This window comes from Pan paniscus, chromosome 1 (genome assembly GCF_029289425.2).
Source record: "Pan paniscus chromosome 1, NHGRI_mPanPan1-v2.0_pri, whole genome shotgun sequence".
Lineage (NCBI taxonomy): Eukaryota > Metazoa > Chordata > Mammalia > Primates > Hominidae > Pan > Pan paniscus.
The window spans coordinates 174,909,547-174,932,279 of NC_073249.2; the positions used below are offsets into that span (position 1 = coordinate 174,909,547).

General features: G+C 43.3%; 1 protein-coding gene across 1 annotated transcript in view; it reads left to right on the forward strand.

Moving 5' to 3' along the window:
• Positions 1-22,733, forward strand: part of RAB3B (RAB3B, member RAS oncogene family) — an 83,054-nt gene that overhangs the window by 41,029 nt on the left and 19,292 nt on the right. Inside the window, exons 3-4 of the mRNA XM_034965149.3 lie at positions 12,878-12,996; positions 16,868-16,992. Of these exons, the coding sequence (XP_034821040.1) occupies positions 12,878-12,996; positions 16,868-16,992 (244 nt within the window). The remainder of the gene's footprint in view (positions 1-12,877; positions 12,997-16,867; positions 16,993-22,733) is intronic.

Sequence of the window (22,733 nt, forward strand, 5' to 3'; positions counted from 1 at the left end):
CTGATGAAACCCCACCTTCAAGCCAAAAACAGCCTGGACTGCTGCTGGTTCTGGATGAAACCCATGACCCAGAGTGAGAACTTCTGTTCCTGTTTGCCCACCCTTTCCTGGTTGGTTCTTTTTGAATAATGCTTTTTAACCAATTAAATATTGCCTTTTCCAGTAGTACCCATGGCCCACCCCTCACCTGTCCTGTGCCTAAAAATACCCCAGACTCAGCCACACTGGGAGAGATGACTTGACTTTGGGTGAGAGACCCCACATTCCTGATCCCTCTCTACTGAGAGCTGTTTCGTCGCTCAATAAAATTCTCCACCCTCATCACCCTACAGTTGTCAATGTGACCTCATTCTTCTTGGATGTGGGACAAGAGCTTAGGACCCACTGAATGCAAGTACCCAAAAGGCTGTGGCACTGTGGCCCTCTGCCCTCCACCGGTGGAAGGCAGCCACCCCATGTGACAGAAGCAGTGGTGGGGCCAAGCCAGTCCCAGAGCTGTGGGCTAGAGTGGAGCAAGGAGCTGACTGAGCTGTTAGCATGCCACTGTCTGTTGGGCTGCTGATGATGGGGCTGCAAGAGCTAATTAGCACACTGTAACACCCCTCTGGGGCTTTGGGGTTGCAGGCACCCCTGCCTGGGCACTGCCACCTTCCCCTTGGGGTGACATGCCTGGTCAAGCCACAAGCCCCTTACAAAGCCTGCTCTCATGTCAGCACTCGGAATGGCTGACTGGACCCTGCACTTGCTCACTCACACATCCCCTCCCGCCAGGGGCCGAAGGTGCAGTTGCAGTGGCCACGGGATTTGTGCTGGAGGCTTGCCCTCAGTTGCAGCCCTGAGGGCCAGAGTTGATGGGGTGTCTCCTTCTGTGAGCCTGGCAAAGTGACTGAGAAAAATCCTGTGCCAGTGTAATGGCAAACATTTAAAGGGCAGGGGAGGAATTAGTGGGGAAAAAAAGTTAGGGAAAACTTCAGAGGATGTGACCTTTGAATATGTTTGTGAATTATAGAAGGCAAGGGCATTCCAGGCAAAGATCAGCATATGCAAAGGCCCAGGGGTGCGAAGGAGCTGCGTGTTTGGGAAACCACAAGTAGTTAAGGCAAAACTGGAGCTCACTGTTTCAGTTAAGGAATGATAGGAAAGGAACTAGCAGGGAAGCCTGAGCTAGATCCTGAAGGGTCTGTATCTACTGAGAAGTTTGGACTCCATCTTGCAGGCTTTGGGAGGCCAGCAGACGGAGATGGGAAGGTTTGGATTTTTCCAAAGGACCATCTGACATTCTGTGTGCTCTATCCAAATTGTTACAGACACCCCCATACATTTATCCTTTCAACAAATATTTATTGGAACACTCTGGCCCTGTGTTCCAGGTGCTGTGGCATGCACTGGAGATGCAATAGTAAGCAAAACCAGACATCCTGTTCTTGTGGCACTGGTAGTTTGGCAAGGGAGACAGACCTTAATCAAATAATTACACAAATAAATACAAAATTACAGTGGGAGTGAGTGGTACAAAGGAGAAGCTCATGGTGCCAGGAAAGCATATAATTGGAGCATGTGACTTTTCCAGGATGGTCAGCTTCTTTGCTGAGCTGAGCTCTGAAGAGAGAGCATTACCTCAGGGAAGGGCACTAGGAAGGCTCTCTGGGAATGGGCCTCTTCCGCTTCAGAACCCCCACCCAATACATGTTTACCTCCTATGGTAACAGACACTGTAGACTTTAAGCAAGTACCGGCTTGTATTCATCTGTTTGTCTTCAGGACCTAACCAATGCTTGGCACAGAATCAGTACCAAGTGAAGATTTGAAAGAAAGGAAAAGAGAAGTGCCTTTAGGCGCTTTAAATAGTTGAAGATAGCAGTGCTATCCCCTCAATGGCTAAACATCTTCCTTCACCTGGTTTCAAGTTCCCTTCACTCTTCTCTGGCTGTTCTGCTAATAGTCAAGGCCCCTGTGACAAGAGATTTAAATCAGTGAAGTAGCCTTGTGAAAGAGGATGGTCTGTTGGGAGATAGAAGACCTGGTTTTATTTAAGCCCGTTTTCATGATTTCCTGTCATTCACCTCTTCAAGCCTAAGTTGCCGTTTTTATAGAATAGAGATATTGGTCCATCTCTCACAGGGTTTCTCAGGGAATAAACTGAGATAATAAGAAAAAAACATTGTAAACTCTTAAGAGTTAAGGAAGTGTAAGGATTTGAATATTTGGAGGGCTGCCACATGAGTAAAGAATTAGATTTATTCTTTGTGTCTCCAGAGAACAGTATTAAATCAGTGGGTAGAAATTACTGTATGTAGATTTCAGCTCAACGAAAGGAAGAAATGTTCTAATAATCAGAACTGTCCATCAGTGGAATGGCTGCTTTGTGAGGGGGTGGGTGTCCAAGTTGGAAGCACTCAATACAAGGATGTTGTGGAAGGAATTCCTATTTTAAGTGAGAGGATGGATTGAATGACTTCTAAGGTTTCCTTTTAACCCTAAAATCCAAAAATCTGATGGTCAAGACAAGCAGAGAAGCTGGGAGAGGGTGTATTGTGGCAGAGAGTAGCATGAACAGAGATATAGAGCAGAAATGAATGTGGCATGTGTGACGACCGTGTGGAAAACTTTACGAAGAAATGAAGAGTGTGTGTTGGATCACATGTGATTTCATTTAAGCTTTCTAGGTGATTTCCAATCTTATGCTCTGGTGGAGGGGAGAGTGTTGGTCCCTGGAAGCCTTAGACATGGTTAGAGGACTTCCTGTATTGGGAGGCTGCAGAGGATCTTGGGGGCTAAAGAGAATCAAGAATACAAATCAGGTTGGACTTTAGGCTGTGTTGAAAATGCACAGGCTTTGGTCAAGACAGAATTTGAATTTTTTTTTTTTTTTTTTTTTTTTGAGGCAAGGTCCCACTCTGTCACCCAGGCTGATGTGCAGTGTGCAATCTCAGCTCACTGCAACCTCCACCTCCTGGGCTCAAGTGATCCTCCCACATTAGCCTCCCAACTAGCTGGGACTACAGGAACATGCCACCATGCCCAGCTAATTTTTGTATTTTTTGAAGAGACAAGGTTTCACCATATTGCCCAGGCTGGTCTTGAATTCCTGAGCTCAAATGATCCGTCTGCCTCGGCCTCCCAAAATGCTGGGATTACTGGCATGAGCCACCGTGCCTGGCCAGAATTTGGATTCTGTCTACCTCCTTATTGTTTGTGACCCTAGCAATTTACTTAACTTCCATGAGCCTCAGTTAATTCATATATCAACTGGGGACTCAAACTTGTCCTCCTTCAAGCTGATATAACAATTAAGAGAAATGACGTAAACGGCATCCTGGAAACAGCACAGGCTTTGGAATCAGACAGACCAGGTTTGAATCTCAGTCTGAAATGAACTGACTGCAAGATCTTAGGCAAGTTATTTAAAACTTTACCTCATCTGTAAATAGAGATAGTAGTATTTCAGAAGGGTTTTTTGAAAATAAAATAAAATAAGAAAGGTGCCTACTAACATGTGCCTGGCATGTAGTAATGCTCAACTAACAGTGTTATTTTGTTACCACAAATGGGTCTCATATATAAAGCACTTACCAAAGTGCTCAGAACATAGTGGGTGTTCAGTTAACATTAGTCCCCTTCTGTCTTGCCCACATGTCTGTCTGCCACACTGACCAGGCTATGGGAGACTAGAGAAGTGGTGCTCACTCTCGTGTCTGTTCTCTGGCATAATCCTCTGTCCATATGAAGAGCTCAATGAATGTCTGTTGTGTAGAAGTGAACTGATTTCTCTTGGTGACATGGTCTCCTTCCTCAAGTAGCCAGTGAGTCACTCCTGTTTCTTTCTCCTCCTTCCCATCTCCTCTGTGATTCTATTTCTGACTCTCATCAGTAGGAGGAGAATCAATGTTCCTCAGTGTGATTTTTAAAGATAAAAGGGAGAGATTCAGGAGTGATTCTCTGGGCTGCTTTCCATAGAGCACAGGATAGTGAGAGCTGGAGTGTTGTGTTTCCAACCTCGCTTTTCTTTAAGTGAAATGAAAATGTCAACAATATCAACAGTAATAGCAGCACTTACTATGAGCTTTATTGAGCACCTACCATGTGGCCAGTGCTCTGCTAGGCTCTACCCCTACATTATCTGTCATTCTCACACAGTCACTTCAAAGTATAATATTATTATCACCACCTCACAGTTGAGGAAACTAAGGCTCAATTACTTAAAAAAATTAATTTAAAAGTTAAATAATAAATACTTCTATATTTGGATACCTATTGTAAGCCAGACACTTAAAAAATATCGTATTATGAAAACCCTACCAAGTAGGCATTTTTATTTCCATTCCAGATGTGAGGAAACTGAACCTCAGAGAGATAAAATAACCAACTAGTCCAAAATCACATTGCTGATGAATGGCAGAGCTGGGAGTTAGGCCAAGGCCTGCTCAACTCTTAAGTTCGCCCATTCTCTTTCTAACAGGTCATGTTGCTACTCTTTAAGGGAAACATTATATTGACACTCTGGCTGGAGGCAGCCCTGGGCAGGTTTGAATGGAATGGGAAATGACACATATAGCATGAGACCCATCCACTCTAGCAGGGCAGACCCTGGGAAGCTGGCCCTGCTCCTGGAACTGCCTTTGGAAGTGCAAAAACAATAACTGATGCCTATGTGGTATTTACTACACAGCAAGAACTGTTCTAAGCATTTCGCATATAATAACATTATTAATCCTCACAAAACTCTGAGGTAGGTACAGGCATACCTCGGATATGTTGCAGGTTCAGTTCCAGATCACCATAATAAAGTAAATATTGCAATAAAGCAAGTAACATGAATTTTTTGGTTTCCCAGTGCATATAAAAGCCATGTTTATACTGTAGTAGTCTATTAAATGTGTAGTAATATTATGCCTAAAACAATTTACATACATTAATTAAAAAATACTTTAGGCCAGATATGGTGGCTCAGGCCTGTAATCCTAGCACTTTGGGAGGCTGAGGTGGGAGGATCACTGGAGCCCAGGAGGTTGAGGCTGCAGTGAGCTATGATCTCGCCACTGTACTCCAGCCTGGGCAACAGAGTGAGACCCTGTTTCAAACAAACCAATAAAATACTTTATTGCTAAAAAATGCTAACAATCATCTGAGCCTTCAGTGAGTGTTAATCTTTTTGCCAGTGGAGGGTCTTGCCTTGATGTTCATGGGTGCTGACTGATCAGGCTGGTGGTTGCTGAAGACTGGGGTGGCTGTGGCAATTTCTGAAAATAGGGCAACAGTGAAGTTTGCTGCATCGATTGATTCTTCTTTTCATGAAAGATTTCTCTGTTGCATGGTGATGCTGTTTGATAGCATTTTACCCATAGTAGAACTTCTTTAAAAATTTGAGTCAGTCCTCTCAAACCTTGCTACTGCTTTATCCAACTATGTTTATGTCATATTCTAAATCCTTTGTTGTCATTTCAAGGATGTTCATAGCATCTTCACCAGAGTAGACTCCATCTCAAGAAACCATTTTCTTCGCTCATCTGTAAGAAGCAACTGCATCCATTCAAGTTTTATCATGAGATTGCCACAATTCAGTCACATCTTCAGGTCTCACTTCTAATCCTAGTTCTCCTGCTATTTCCACAAGATCTTAGATCTGCAGTTACTTCATCCACTGACGTCTTGAACCCCACAAAGTCATCCATAATTCCAAAGTTTGGAATCAATTTATTTCAAACTGCTATTAATGTTCATATTTTTATCTCCTCCCATGAATCACGAATATTCTTAATGGTAGAATGGTGAATTCCTTCCAGAAAGTTTTCAATTTACTTTGCCCAGGTCCAAATAAGCCTTGAAAGTCAAAATTACTCCTTGATCCATGGGCTGCAGAATGGATGTTGTGTTAGCAGGCATGAAGACATTAATCTCCTTGTATATCTCCATCAGATATCTTGGGTGACCAGGCACATTGTCAATAAGCAGGAATATTATGAAAGGAATATTTTTTCCTGAGAGTAGGTTTCAACAATGGGCTTAAATTATTCAGCAAACCATATTGTAAACAGATGTGCTGTCATCCAGGCTTAGTTGTTTGATTTCTAGAGCACAGGCAGGGTAGATTTAGCATAATTTTGAAGGGCCCTTGGATTTTCAGAATGGTCAGTTAGCATTGACTTCAAATTAAAGTCACCAGCTGCATTAACCCCTAATGAGAAAGTCAGCCTGTTCTTTAAGCTTTGAAGTCAGGCATTGACTTCTCTCTAGCTATGAAAGTCCTAGATGGCATATTCTTCCAGTGCTGTTTTGTCTACATTGAAAATCACTTATTTAATGTAGTCACCCTGATCAATGATCTTAGCAGGTCTTCTGGATAACCTTGCTGCAGCTTCTACATCAGCATTTGCTGCTTCACCTTGCACTTTTAGGTTATGAAAATAGCTTATTTCCTTAAACTTCATGAACCAACCTCCGCTAGCTTCAGACTTTTCTTCTGCAGTTCCTTCACCTCTCTCAGCCTTCATAGAATTGAAGAGAGTTAAGGCCTTGCTCTGAATTAGGCTTTGGCTTAAGGAAAGATTGTGGCTAGTTTGATCTTCTATCCAGAAACCACTAAAACTTTCTACATATTGCCAATAAGGTTGTTTTGCTTTCTTATCACTTATGTGTTCGCAAGAGTAGCACTCTTAATTTCCTTCAATAAATTTACATTTGCATTTACAATTTGGCTAATGTTTGGTACAAGAGGCCTAGCTTTCGGCCTATCTCAGTTCTTGGCATGCCTTCCTCACTAAGCTTAATTATTTCTAGCTTTTGATTTAAAGCAAGAGATGTGTAACTCATCCTTTCACTTGAACACTTAGAGGCCATTGTGTTGTTGTTGTTGTTGTTGTTGTTGTTGTTACTATTATTATTATTTTGAGATGGAGTCTTGCTCTGTCACCCAGGCTGGAGTGCAGTGGTGTGATCTTGACTCACTGCAGCCTCCGCCTCCTGGGTTCAAGTGATTCTCCTGCCTCAGCCTCCTGAGTAACTGGGATTATAGGCATCTGCCTCCATGCCTGGCTAATTTTTGTATTTTTAGTAGAGACAGGATTTCGCCATGTTGACCAGGCTGGTCTCAACCTCCTGACCTCAAGTGGTCCACCTGCCTCGGCCTCCCAAAGTGCTATGATTACAGGCATGAGCCACCATGCCGGGCCCATTGTAGGGTTATTAATTGGCCTAATTTTAATACTGTTGTGTCTTAAGGCATAGGGAGTCCTGAAGAGAGGGAGAGTTGGGGGAATGGCTGGTTGGTGGAGCATTCAGAACACACACAACATTAAGTTCACTGCCTTAATATGGGTGAGGTTCATGGCACCCCAAAGCAATTACAATGGTAACATCAAAGTTCACTGATCACAGATAAACATGACAGATATAATAATAATGAAAAGACTTGAAATATTGTGAAAATACCAAAATGTGACACAGAGACATGAAGTGAGCACATACTGTTCGAAAAATAGCTCTGATAGACCTGCTTGAGATAGGGTCGCCACAAACATTCAATCTGTAAAAAATGCAATATCTGCAAAGTGTAATAAGTTGAAGTGCAATAAAATGAAGTATTATTATTATTCCCACTTCATAGATAAAGAAACTAAGGCTCCAATAGGTAAGTTGCCCAAAGAGAGGATTACACAAAAGCATGAATATCAGGAGACATTTTAGAAGCCATTTTAGAGGCTGTGTACTATAGTCACTTGGTGAGTAAGTGGTAGAATAGGGATTCACACCCAGAAGCCTAACTCCAAAGATCACAGTCTTAACCTCAAGACTATATGGCCTTTTTGTTTAACAAACAGTGGTTAAATTGCTACTGTGTGCACAGCCCTGTGCTACATACTGGTAGTACTGAGATAAAACTGACTCCATGTCCAAACTCATTTATGGGGTATATACCAGAATTTCTAATTAGTTGGGATTCAGTTGGGTGACAAGACTCTTCTGTTGGAGAGCTTGGGCACAGGGCTAGGCTCCAGGCAGAGATGGAAGACTCGACACTCTCACAGAATAACAGGGCATAGTTTAGGGAGACTGAGGAGAGCTGAGGCCTGATGGCAGTGCAGGCGCTCAGAAATCCTGCCTGGGCTTCTAGACCAGGAAGAGTGGCTTAATTCCAAATCCTGCAGGACAGGATTTAGGGACTGAACCTACAGATCAGTGGGAGGTCTATTCTTTGGAGTTGGCTCTGAGGAGCTCAGGAAGCAGAGGCAAGGGCATAGGAGGAGTGGATCAAATACTGCTTCAATGTTTCTTAGTCACAAACACACAGAGCTTTGATGTGGATATGGCAGATTTCTCTCAATAATGTCTAAGATTTCCAGTGTTAAATGTTCAGAACCTCATTTATTCATTCACTCATTTATCCATTCATCTATTCATTTATCCTCCCACTCACTCATGAGCTGGAGAAAGTATCTTCCAGAACTCATAGGGAGAACTGCTGTATGTGGTCAGAAGGAATACTTTGATAAGCTGATTGAGGTGGAGAGTAAGATGCTCAAAGACCTTGCTCAATGAAAAGAAGATGGTGATTCATATGCTCTCCAAGCAGTGTGAGTATGTTAGATGCAGATTTTGTTTTATGGAGTAAGGTTATGCAAATCTGAGCCAGAGCTGAATTGCTGAGGACATGGAGAAGCCAAGCCCTGACAGAAACAACTGCTATCTTTGTTTTTCTTCTCTTCACATCTAATCTATCACCATTCCCTATAATTTTACCTCTTAAATACCTCAATGAATCTGTTCTTACTCTATGCCTGTTGTTACCACTCTAGCTCAGATTCTTATTTAGTCTGACCTGTACTACTGCAAAGATCTTCTAACCAGCCTTCCTGCCTCCTATCTCTTCTCCTTCCAGTCCATTCTCTACACCATTGTTAGAGTGATCTTTCTAAATCTCAGATCTAATTACATTAATCCCTTGGCTCAAAATCTTTGATCTTAAAAAATAAAGTCCATACCCCATAGCATAGTATTCAGAGCTCTTTCTAGCTTCATCACCTACCTATGTCCCATCCCCTACCGTTCCTGAAGTTCTTCAGGAGTACTCACTGTCAAAAACTCTCCCTTCTGCCAAAATACCACTCCTTTACTTTTCTGCTTGGAAAGGGAAAACTCTTCTTTAGAAAATTGTTCTCCTTATATTGCCAAATAAGCACACTTTCATGTGATGCTCCTGGGCTCGGTGCAGATTCCACCCATGGGAATCATTATGCCTTCTACCATATAGTCCCAGTTTTCCTCCTGAGTATATGATAGTATTGCACTTTCTTACCCCTTGAAAGTTGGGTGTGGGTTTGTGACTTGCTTTGGCCAGTGAAATGGGAAAAGTGGAAGTTTTAAGAGCCAATACGTGACTCACATACTTTTTCACCCTCTGGTAGTTGCTCTGTCAGTCTTTATCCTGGAATAAAGATGACAAAAAGCAGAGCACCCAGCCAGTCCTTAATGGATATGTAATAATAATAAAAAATAAAACCTTGTTGTTTAAGCTACTGACATTTGGGATTGCTTGTTCCTGAAGAACCCAGCCTATCCTAAAGGATATATTATCTCCACTTTGACATCTTCCATAACTACCCCAAACCACCATGTTTCTACTTTACCTGAACTTGTGTGACTCTTTTTTTTTTTCCTTTTGAGACAGTCTCGCTCTTTCACCCAGGCTGGAATGCGATGATGCCATCTCAGCTCCCTGCGACCTCTGCCTCCTGGGTTCAAGTGATTCTAGTGCCTCAGCCTCCCAAGTAGCTGGGATTACAGGTGTACACCACTACACCTGGCTAACTTTTGTATTTTTAATACAGACAGGATTTCACCATATTGGCCAGGCTGGCCTCAAACTCCTGACTTCAAATGATCTACCTACCTCGGCCTCCCAGAGTGCTGGGATTACAGGCATGAGCCACCATGCCCAGCCAACTCATTTTTTTTTTATACCACTTATCTGGTGCTGATGACATATTACCTCATATTGCTAATTATCAATTTGCTGTTATATCTTAGCCACCTTCACAACTCTATTGAGGTTTCCTGAGGGCAGGGGTGGTGGTTGTTCTATGTTATTATCACACTAAGTATAGTTCATGGCTAAGGCAATATGCTGTAATGGGTACAGGAGAGAGACAGATTAGTTCTGAATGAATCTTAGTTTCCTCACCTGTAAGATGAGAGTAACAACATATATTCTCCAGGGTTTTCTAGTATTTGTGGATAACAGGTGCAACCTATATAAAAATAGTGGCATACTGAAATTATTTTTCTCCTTATTTATTTTTATTATAACTATAGATGGTGTTCAGTAGATGCTTGTGAATAAATCAATCTTTCATTGATGGAGTTGTGGTGGTACCTGCATTAGACATGGAATCAGAAGTCCTGGATTTGGCTGGGCTTTACAGGCTCATGCCTGTAATCCCAGCACTTTGGGAGGCTGAGGCAGGAGGATCACTTGAGTTCAGGTGTTCCAGACCAGCCATGGCTACATAGTAAGACCTTGTCTCTACAAAAGTAAAAAAAAATTAGCCAGGCATGGTGGCACATGCCTGTGGTCCCAGTTACTTGAGAGGCTGAGGTGGGAGGATCACTTGAGCCTGGGAATTTGAGGCTGCAGTGAGCTGTGATCATGCACTCAGGACTGGATGACAGCATGACATCCTGTCTCAAAACAAAAAAAGCTGGGTACACTGGCGAGCGCCTGTAGTCCTAGCTATTCGGCAGGCTGAGGTGGGAGGATCACTTGAGCCTAGGAGTTCAAGGCTGCAGTGAGCTATGATGATTGTGCCACTGCTCTCTAGCTTGAGTGACAGAGTGAGACCCTGTCTCTTTAAAAAAAAAAAAAAAGTCCCAGATTTAAGGCCTACCTTTTTGTCACCAGCTTTATGACCTTGACCTTGGGAAAGTCACTTGCCCTTTCTGCAATTTTTGCATTCTCAACTATAAAGTGTAAATAATAATGACACCTACCTCACTGGAATCTCATAGAATTTAAATGAGATAATATATGAGGACATGTTTTATACATGCTTAAGCATCACACATTCTGAGACTGTAATGATACAGAGAAGATTGGCTGGTCCCTCACACGAGGACTGTGTGGAAAATTTGGAAGCATCCCAATGTGCCCCGATAACCCTTTGCTGTTGGTCTTGTCTTTGTTGCTTGCTTACGTGTTTGTCTTTCCAACTAGACTATGAGCTACTTGTGATTAAGAATTGTCTTAAAGTCATTTTTTGAAAAAATGTTTATTTCTCCTTACATAAGAGTAATACGTGTTCATTGTAGAGATAATAAAAATACATGAAGAAGTCTGGGCACAGTGGTTCACACCTGTAATCCTAGCACTTTGGGAGGCTAAGGTGGGTGGATTGCTTGAGCTCTGGAGTTTGAGACCAGCCTGGGCAACATGGTAAAACATCATCTGTATTAAAAATACAAAAAATAGCCGGGTGTGGTGGTGTGCTACTCAGGAGGCTGAGGTGGGAGGATCACTTGAGCCCAGGGGGTGGAGATTGCAGTGAGCCAAGATTGCTCCACTGCACTCCAGCCTGGGCCACAGAGTGAGACCCTGTCTCAAAAAAAAAAAAAAAAAAAAAAAAAAATTACATGAAGAAAATCAAAATCTCAGTAATTCTTGTCTCTTATTCAGAGAAAATCTCTATTAACCTTTTGATGTGTTTCTTCTATTTTTTTCTGTGCACATATAGTTATAAAACTAATAGATCACACATACAAGTATTGTCTCATATCGTTAAATATTCTTACATACATGAACTTACATAAAAATTCTTACATTTTAACCATTCTCCTATTGTTGAATATATAAGTTGATGATATGTTTTCACTGTCTAGATAAAGTTTTAACAAATGTGTTTTTGTACATACATATTTGTCTGATTTTCTATTTTTATAGGGAAAATTTTTCTAATTTTGTGGGAAAAATTCCCAGAAGGAATATTTCTGGGTCAAAGAGTATGAACATTTTTAATGCTCTTAAGACTTCCAAATTGATTCCCAGAAAGGCTAAACCAAGTTCCACTCCCACAAGCAAGATGTGAATTTGTATATTTCACTGCATGCTTATCAATCATGGGAATTATTATTAAAAATAAGGGGCTGGGCACAGTGGCACAAAACCTTAGTCCCAGCTACTCGGAGACTGAGGTGGGAGCATTGCTTCAGCCCAGAAATTCAAAATTGCAGTGAGCTATGATTGTGCCAGGGCTCTCAGCCTGGGCAACAGAGTAAGGCTTTGTCTTAAAAAAAAAAAAAAAGAAAGAAACAAAAATAAGGTTAAAACTTTTTATGTAATAATTACCCACTCAACATTTCTTCTGTGCTTGTTCATGCCTCTTGTTCACTTTTCCTTTAGGATTTTAATTATTCTTATTAAATTCTATGAGATTTAAAAAATCATTTTAATCTAGTCAGCAAGCACAATACAAGACACGTAATAGATGCTCCTTAAATATGCCTTGGGTTGGGCGCGGTGGCTCACTCCTGTAATCCCAGCACTTTGGGAGGCCGAGGCGGGTGGATCACCTGAGGTCAGGAGTTCGAGACCTGCCTGACCAACATGGAGAAACCCTGTCTCTACTAAAAATACAAAATTAGCTGGGCATGGTGGTGCATGCCGTAATCCCAGCCACTCGGGAGGCTGAGGCAGGAGAATCACTTGAACCTAGGAGGCAGAGGTTGCAGTGAGCTGAGATCGCGCCATGGCACTCCAGCCTGGGCAACAAGAGCAAAACTCCATCTCAAAAAAAAAAAATGTCTTGGGTTATTAGTTAATTGTCCTGGGGACTTTTTAGGAACCAAAGCAGACTTTCTAAGAGATTGTTTCTTTTCTTTTCCTGCCCAGGACACAGCTGGGCAGGAGCGGTACCGGACCATCACAACAGCCTATTACCGTGGGGCCATGGGCTTCATTCTGATGTATGACATCACCAATGAAGAGTCCTTCAATGCTGTCCAAGACTGGTATGAGACTCATATTCATTCATTCATTTAGCAAACTGTTCATTAAAACCTAACATGTGCTAGGTCCTGTATTGTGTGCTAGGGAAGCCCAGATGAATCAGACATGGTTCCTGGCCTCAGGAGTTTACAGACGAGAGCAGAAGACAGATCCATAAGCAGGAATGAAAATATCATGTGATAGGCTGGGTGCAGTGGCTCACGCCTGTAATCCCAGCACTTTGGGAGGCCGAGGCAACCAGATCACCCGAGGTCAGGAGTTCGAGACCAGCCTGGCCAACATGGTGAAACCCCGTCTCTACTAAAAATACAAAAATTAGCCAGGCGTGGTGGCACGTGCCTGTAATCCCAGCTACTCAGGAGGCTAAGGCAGGAGAATTGCTTGAACCTGGGAGGTGGAGGTTGCAGTGAGCTGAGATCACACTACTGCACTCCAGCCTGGGCAACAGAGTGAGACTCTATCTTAAAAAAAAAAAAAAGAAAAGAAAGAAAAGAAAAGAAAATGTGTGCTAGGTGCAGTGATGAAGCGAGGCATCAGGGCTGTGGGAACCCAGCAGAGGGCTCTCTGACCCAGTTTAGGGAGTCAGAGAAGGTGCCCTGGAGTTGCTGACACATATGCTGCATTTTGTAAGATGAACAGGAGTTAGCCCGAGGGACAAATGAATAAGGATGTTCCAGAAAATGAGTACAGATGTGCAAAGGTGAGAAGGTAGGTGTGAGTGTTGAAGGGCATAGGTCATGAAGGGTTTTGTGTGCTGCTATAAGGAGTTTGGATTCTGTCCCAAAGGTGATGACGTATGAATTAGAAACCAACAGGTTCACATTTGTGTTTCAGGAAGATTACTGTAGCTCCAGTGGAGAGTGAATCCACATAGCACTTAAAGTTTATCCCTGGGCTGAGCCAGGTGTCCTGGAGCACATACAGTCCAAGTTCATCAAGGCTCAATATGCAATGGAAATCAGTACAGCACCCCAGAGTTGCAACCTCTGAGCAACTTATAGCTTTCCTCCTGGGGCACGATTCCCAGGAGAAGGGAGCCTGAGGGAAAGGACACGTGAGAGGGAGGGCCAGGACCCAGTGTCCCTGCTCAGATGGGGATGGGGGAACGTGGGACATCTGTGTGGTGGCTGTCCTTCAGAATCGGAGAGGCTGAGCAGACCAGGCACACAGCAGCAGTGCTGGCCAGTGCTGGGCTTGTCTCCTTCTCCCTTTTGCCTAATGGTGACCTTCGAGGACTTCGCTTCTCCCAGGGAGCAGTTGTCATAATTGTGTGAAGCTGTGTTGGCTTCACATACACAGCTTGAGCTGAGAGTGACCTTGTGGGCTGCCTGCTGCACTCCCCTGTTCTGACCAGCAGTTCAGGGTGTCATCAGCATGTCTGTCATTCTTGGAGGTCTGTGTTCTCCTTTTCTGCCTCCTGGTTATCCTCTTCTTCCTCCTTTCTGTCCCTTCCTTTTAAATAACTCTTTCTTCCCTCTACCTTGGGTCTTTCTCCTCTCCTTCCTCTGTTCTCTTCCCCTTCCCTTTACTCTCTCCACTCATCATTTTCCTCCCTTCCTCCCCTCTCCCTGCTCCTCCTCTTCTCTCTCATCACATCTCCCCTGAAGTGTCTCCACACTGCCCATTTCCCTGTTGGCCTTGACCCCCTTCCCTTCCTCCCTCAGTCTCTGTTCATTCTGCCTCAGGAACACGGTGACTTTAACACCTGGTGACGATTCCTCCAAGAATAACCTGAGTTTGTTGCTAACCTGGGAGCTGAGAGGAAATGGGGTGGGAGAAGGGAGGAAGATGAAAGAAAGAGTAGCATGGGAGATAAGGAGAGCTGGCCCCAGTTACCTGCCTTGAGTCTGAAGACTGAGGGTCTATCTCTCCCAAGCCCTGGCCTTTGAGTTTTGTCTGTGGGTAACTTGGTCTCAGTCTCACCCCTACCTGCCATCCAAGCCCCAGTGCCCAGAATGGGGCCTGGTTTCCTGTGGGCCCACAAGAAGTGGTGGTTGAGTGAATTCCATCCTTTGAGGGAATGGCTTCTCACCATAAATGAGAAGGTTGGTGGTAAGATCAGCTTTAAGAGCAGGGTCAGTAGTAGGTTCAGGTTGCAGTTAGGGTTGAGTTAGGTTGTCAGTGTCAGGGTAGAGTCAGATTCAAGATCTGCTTCAGGACTAACCATTCACTGGCTCGTTCATTTATCAGCATTCACTGACACCTTCTTTGCTGTGTGTTCTGTGCTGGGTATTGGCATCCCAAAGATGAATAAGCCTGTCCTTGCCCTCAGGGAGAGAGAGAAATTCAGCCAAGTGTAATAGGTGTCATGGTGAACGTGCAGGAGACAAAAAGAGGAAGTAATCATTTCTACCTGATGGGGTCTTTGGGGAATGTTAGGCCCATCTCCACAAAAAGATGTCTTCATAATATAAGAGAGTCCTTTCTTATTTCCTCTTAAAATTTTGTTTTTAATTATAGAAGTAATACATGCTCACTTTTAAAAATGTGAAAAGTACAGAAATTTGAAAAGGTTTTTTTTTTTTTTTTTTTTTTTTTTTGATGGAATCTCGCTCTGTCACCCAGGCTGGAGTGTAGTGATGTGATCTTGGCTCACTGCAAGCTCCGCCTCCCGGGTTCATGCCATTCTCCTGCCTCAGCTTCCTGAGTAGCTGGGACTACAGACGCCTGCCACCACGCCCAGCTAATTTTTTTTTTTTAATTTTTAGTGGAGACGGGGTTTCACCACGTTAGTCAGGATAGTCTCGATCTCCTGACCTTGTGATCCGCCCACCTCGGCCTCACAAAGTGCTGGGATTACAGGCGTGGGCCAGCGCACCCGGCCGAAAAGTATTTTTTAAAAGTCTTATAATCATCTTATATGAAGGTAACCACTGCTGACATTTTGGTTCCTGCAAATAATCATAATCCGAGGCTTCAGGGAAGGTTTATGAATCACATAGGAGGAGGTGGAGGCTAAGTGGATCTAGGAGAAGCTTGAAGAGGCTCCCCTCAAGGTGTTGTGGGATCAGCACTGGGCCCTGGAGGATGAGTTAGTTGTGGGGAAGGACTTCCCAGTGTAGGCAAAAGCACAAGCCATGGAAGAGCTTTTGGGGAATGAGTAAAAAGGTTAGGGAGGCAGGAGAATGGGTAATGAGGCTGGAGAGACACAGCATGAGTGATCTTGAACTGAGGAATCTGGACTTGATCACATAGCTAGCTGGGGGCCAGAGAAGGCTTTTAAGAAAAGATTCATTGTGATCAAATACCTGTTTTAGAAAGACCTCTCTGCCCAGTGAGGAGAGGGATGGCCAGATATGGTAGAGGTGGACTTCAAAAAGATGGATGAGGTTTGCAGCTAGGGCTTAGGAGTCAGCATCTGTGACAGCCAGCAGGGACAGGTATCTGTCTGTCCTCAGCTGAATTAATTGGCAATAACTTGGATGTTGCTAGTCCTGTGGAAGAGAAGCCATTTCTTCACACTTCGCAGTTTTCTTTTTGTCATAGGGGAGGGTATGTGTCTTGGTCAGTTTGGGCTGCTATAACAAGAATACCATAGACTTGGTAGCTTAAATAATGGACATTTCTTTCTCACAGTTCTGGAGCTAGGAAGTCCAAGATCAAGGTGCCAGCAGCTCCAGTATCTGGAGACAGCCAGCTTCTTGTTGTATCCTCCCACGGCCAAGAGAGAAAGAGGGCTCTAGCCTCTTTCTCTTCTTATATGGACACATTTATTAGGACTCTAGCCTCATTGACATAATTACATCCCAAAGACTCCACCTCCAAATACCATTACATTGGGGATTAGGCTTCAACATGTAAATTTGGAGGTGGGGACACAGACATTCAGTCTATAGGAATATGATTAACATATCTCTTTCTATCTCATTTTAGGGCTACTCAGATCAAGACCTACTCCTGGGACAATGCACAAGTTATTCTGGTGGGGAACAAGTGTGACATGGAGGAAGAGAGGGTTGTTCCCACTGAGAAGGGCCGGCTCCTTGCAGAGCAGCTTGGTATGTACATGACACATGTATGTGCATGTGTGCATTTGTACACATGCTCATGAGAGTGGGGTAAACAGGGCATGAGTGTGTTTGTATTTATGACATTAGTGTTGTGATTGTGAATTATGTACCTATGTGATCTGTGTGTATTGTTTTATATTTGTATGATGTACATATGGGCTTTGTGCTGTGAGTTTTAGATAATTCATCATTTTTGATATGTATATATTTTGTTATATTGAATATGTAAATAAAATTTAAATTTATAAACTCTTTTTTTTACCAGTTCCTTCCACAAAGGACTTGAGATATCTTATAAAAATGGTCACAATACAACAATAAAAATAAATAAATAAGTGAGAAAATTGGAGCAAAGGGAAAGCAAGGGTGAGGGAAAAATAAGAGGAAGCTAGGGTAAGTATTAAGTTCTTGGACACCTGCAAGAGTTGGGGCCAAAATGTTGTCTTTGAGCTTCCTAGCAACCTTTGCCAAGAGGGAAACATAATCAGCTACATGGTTTAGAGTGTCCTAGTATAAAAACAAACCCATTATTCCAGAGAAGCACTACTCTTCATCATCAACTGTAGAGCAGACTCTGTATGCTGAATGTGACCATGTCTTGAATATCAAACATCCTTCCAGCACTGAGTATTTATATGCTGTTCTTACAGTTTATCTCAATGCAAATTCATGCTTCTCACCAAAACACAATTCACAACAAAAGTAATAGTATGAAGGAACAAAACTATGTGGTTTGAGTATGTAGCTCATCGATGTCCTGACTTTTTCCAAGCTTAACATATTTTGATCCTTGTGCTCCTTTGAGGCCTAGGTGCCCAGGCATGTCTCAGTGGCCCCAAAGCAGAACTCTACCTACCTTTGCTTAAAAGAAGAGCTTTTATTTTATGTATTGGGGTCCAGGGTAAGGTTGCCTTACAAAAAGAGTTCCATGCCTGTAGGTTTGAAAGTTTGAAATCTTCCTCTAGAATAGATGTACTGCTTAGCTTTTAGCCAGTCTCCCTAAGTATATCTCACATCCTTAGTGTTGTAAGTATTGAGGAGTGGAGAGTTTAAAGTCTCTGACAGTTTCTGAAGAACAGATATTTGGGCTTATAGGTGGGTAATCTGTATAAAATACAAGTGTGAATTGTGTGTTTTATATATTTGTATTATGAGTATGTGGGTATGTGTGTGTTGTATACTTTTTTCTCCCCAAGGTGGCCTGTAAACTGTAGCAAACTATAAGTGCTTAATAAACAGGGAGGTTGGGTCATCTTGGGCCTTGCTGTCTCTACACTATCACAGAGGTTCTCAGAGTCCAGAAAGTGCCTCCATGTGGTCCATTGACCAATAAGCAAGTGATGAAGCCCACACCTGGTGAACTTTAGACGGTCCCTTTAGGCTTTCAACCTGTAGTCTTCCTGGAGGCTCCCAGCACTCTCCCTGGACTGACTATATTTCATCTGCTTGGAATGCTCTCTTCTACTCCCCATCTTCTACCCTCATCCAGCTGGTGAGACCCCACTCAGCTTTCAAAACAGCTCACACTTCACATCTTCTATGAAACCTTTCCCAGCCCCCTGCCAGAGCTCTTTATTTGTTCTCTCAATGCACCCCACACGTAAAAGAGTCACAGTATCTATCGCAGTTGGATGCACTCATTTACTTGTCTGTCTCCCGAAAGTTCCCTGCAGACAGGAAATGAATCTTGTTTGTCTTTGTGCCTACGGTGCCTAGCATATGGCCGGGCACAGAGGATGCAAAAATATGTTTTGATTAATTTTATGATGTTAAGTATTTGGGTACTTCATTTTATTGTCCAGTGAAGACTTCCTGAGTGCCTACTCTGTTCTAGGCCCTGAGCTGTGAAATAGGTTACATTTCCTGGTCTGAATAAGCTCGATCCAGTGAGAGAGCCTACAGTAACAGTCATAGTCCAATTGGTCAGGGCTGTGACAGAGGGATGTTGGGGGAGCATAGAGGAGGAACGTGATTCTCCTGGGATCAGAGAACATGATGCCCAAGTGGAGTCTTGAAGATAAGTAGGACCAGTCAAGTAAAGAAGAGAGTTAGGGGCATTCCAGGCAGGGGCATAAACCTGGCAGAGGCAAGAAGCTGCCTTGTGGGTCAGGGAACCATAAATCACTGGATGGTGTGAGTCTGGAGTAGTGTTGCCCAAAGAGGGGACTCACGCCACTGGAATTGTGCAGGATGATTTTCTGTATTTATTTTCTAATACATATTTGGATATGTATTAGAAAAAAATATACCAGCATGCCAAGCTCTTCTCACTAAGATTTTTTTTTTTTTTTTTGAGATGGAGTTTCACTCTTGTCACCCAGGCTGGAGTGCAGTGGGGCGATCTTGGCTTACTGCAACCTCTGCCTCCCGGGTTCAAGTGATTCTCCCGCCTCAGCTTCCTGAGTAGCTGGGATTATAGGCACCCACCACCATGCCCGGCTAATTTTTTGTATTTTCAGTAGAGACGGGGTTTCATCGTGTTGGCCAGGCCGGTCTCGAACTCCTGACCTCAGGTGATCTGCCCACCTCAGCCTCCCAAAGTGCTGGGATTATAGGCATGAGCCACCTTGTATGGCCATTCTAAGATTTTTTAAAGGTGAATTGGTTAAACATTTATTAGGTGCTTACCATGTGTCAGGCACTATTTCTAAGTGTTTCAAAGTATTATGCATCTAATTTAATCCCTCTAAAACCCTCCAAGATATGTTCTTTCCTTATCTCCACATTTTGTGTGTGTGTGTGTTTTTTAACAGATGAGAAAAGTGAGGCACAGAGAAGTTGAGTAACTTGCCATAGTCACACAGCTAGTAAGAGGGTAGAACCAGTATTTCAACTCAGGTGGTAGTCTGGCTCCCAGAGCCTGAGCTCCTAACCACTTAACTTTACTACACAGCAAATGTGGTAATCATAGCTGATATATATTGAACAAGGCACTATGTGAAATGTTTAGCATTAATTATCTCATTTAAGTCTCTTTATAAACCTTCAAGCTAGGTACTGTAGAGCATGTCCAATACTCTCAAAAACGAGGTTCAGAGAGGTTAAATAACTTGCTCGAGCTATACCATTAGCAAGTGGTGGACTCAGTATAAACCTATCAAATTTATTTAGGAACACAGATAGAACACCTGAGATTAAATCTTAGTGCCATGTTTTTAGGAAGGCACTTGAAGAAGACCTTAATGAATTGGTTAGGTTTGGGCAGGTCAAGGTAACCCATCTCTGCCTAACTCGACTCCCTGAGCTTTCTGCTATTGATCACCAGAACTTGCCTATTTACATGTTTACCTCTCCTCCTAGGTTTCTACTGCATGGATTGTGTCTGATTTGTTTCATTATCCTAAGGACCCAGCATAGGGTAGATATTCATTAATACATTTTACTTATTCAGTGAAAAACATTTATTGAGCACGCTGAGCCAAGTTCTGCCCTGGCACTTAGGATATAATGAATGATGAACAAACAGCTGCAATCCTTACTGTCATGGAACTAATGGGGAAAGAGACATTAAATAAATACTTACACAAATATTAATTAAAAATTGTGCAAATAAATGGGTGAATTGTATGGTATGTGAATTATGGCTCAATACAGCTGTTAAAATTGCGATAAGTTCTACTTGAGTTAGGACTCTTGTTATTGCAAGTGATAAAATTGCAAATCAAACTAGCTTTAATAAAAAAAATAGAATTGGCTGGGCGCAGTGGCTAACGCTTGTAATCCCAGCACTTTGGGAGGCTGAGGTGGGTGGATCACTTGAGGTCAGCCTGGTTTGATATCAACCTGGTCAACATAGTGAAACCTCATCTCTACTAAAAATACAAAAATTAGCCGAGCATGTAGTCCCAGCTACTCGGGAGGCTGAAGCAGGAGAATCCTTTGAATCCAAGAGGCAGAGGTTACAGTGAGCTGAGATTGCCCCACTGCACTCCAGCCTGGGTGACAGAGCAAGACTCCATCTCAAAAAAGAAAAAAAAAAAAAAAAGAGAGAGAGAGAGAATGTATTAGCTCCTGTAACTGGGAAGTCCACAAGACCCAGGGCTCAATTGCACTCTCCATTTCTCAGCTTTACTTATCCCCTCAGCCTCTTTCTATAGCCAGACTCTCTGCATGGGGAGTTAGAGGGATGATGGCAGATTCATGGCTTCCCAATTCCTGCAAAAAGAGACCTTCTCTCTCCCAACCACTATGAATCAATCCCAGGGAATACTATGATTGGTCACCTGTGAGTCATGTGCCCATCCCAGTGGCTGGGGGAGGCAAGTATGGCAGCATAGTCCCAATATAACTGTTTAAAATGGTGGTTTCCTAAAGGAGGGAATGAAGGGGGCAGATAGAAGTTAACATAAGTCCACCACAAGTGCTATGAAGAAGTGCAAGAGAGAAACCTAATTTTAGGCTGGAGAGTTAAGGTTTTCTGAGAAAGTAACACTTAAGGTGAGAACAAAAGGATGAGAAAAGGCTAGCCAGGCAAAGAGTAGAGTGTAGGGAGGGGCATGTTCCACATCCAGAATAGTCCCAATGTGGGTTAAAGCATGAAATAGTCATGAAATTGAAAGAAGGCCATGGCACAGGGACTAAATAATCAAGGGAGAGTAGCATGAGATGAGGATGGACAGATGGGGAGAGATCAGATGATGCAGGATCTTGTAGACCACGTTAAGAATTTTGCAAGGATATGATCAGATCTGGGAACAGTGAAGGGGGATGTTCAGCCTTCCTCACCCTCACCCAGTGACTACCCCTCTGCTGTCTCAGGTATTAAGTCAGTTTCAGTGGTATCTTTGCCAGTGCAGTAATGCCATTCTCTGCTTTATGGGATCCCTCCTCAGGATTCCCTTTCTTGTAGCTTTTCTCAGCTCTCTCAGTCAAGACTATTGATATGGCCAACAATTCGTGTTTATTAAAGCTGTGAGGCTGGGCTTGGTGGCTCACGCCTGTAATCCCAGCACTTTGGGAGGCTGAGGCAGGTGGATCACCTGAGGTCGGGAGTTTGAGACCAGCCTGACCAACATGGAGAAACCTCATCTCTACTAAAAATACAAAAATTAGCCAGGCGTGGTGGTGCATGCCTGTAATCCCAGCTACTCGAGAGGCTGAGGCAGGAGAATCGCTTGAACCAGGGAGGCGGAGGTTGCGGTGAGCAGAGATTGCGCCGTTGCATTCCAGCCTGGGCAACAAGACCAAAACTCTGTCTAAAAAAAGAAAAAAAAAAAGCTGTGTGTTGTGATTGGCCTTCCATATCCTCAAAGTTCCTGGGACTTGGTTGAGATCATATAGATGCTGAGGCAGGTGGGTGTTTGGAACAGTAGAGGAGTTTTAGGGACTTTTATTTCAGGAAGCATGACCTTTTAGGGTTCTGCCTCCATGTGCTCCTCGGAAAGGGGCTTCTTGTCCCTTTCCTGGATCTGACTGGAGATCTGACCAGAACCCAGGGAGGCTAGTAAAAGGGAAATATGCTTCTGCCTACAAAGGAAGGAGAGACCATCCACAATGTAGTTTTTTGTTTTATTTTGTTTTGAGACAAGATCTTGCTCTGTCATCCAGGCTGGAGTGCAGTGACACAATCTTGGCTCACTGCAACCTTCACCTACTGGACTCAAGCAATCTTCCTGCCTCAGTCTCCTGATCCCAAATAGCTGGGATTACAGGCATGCACCACCATGCCCAGCTAACTTTTATGTTTTTTGTTTGTTTGCTTGCTTTTTTGGTAGAGACGGGGTTTCACT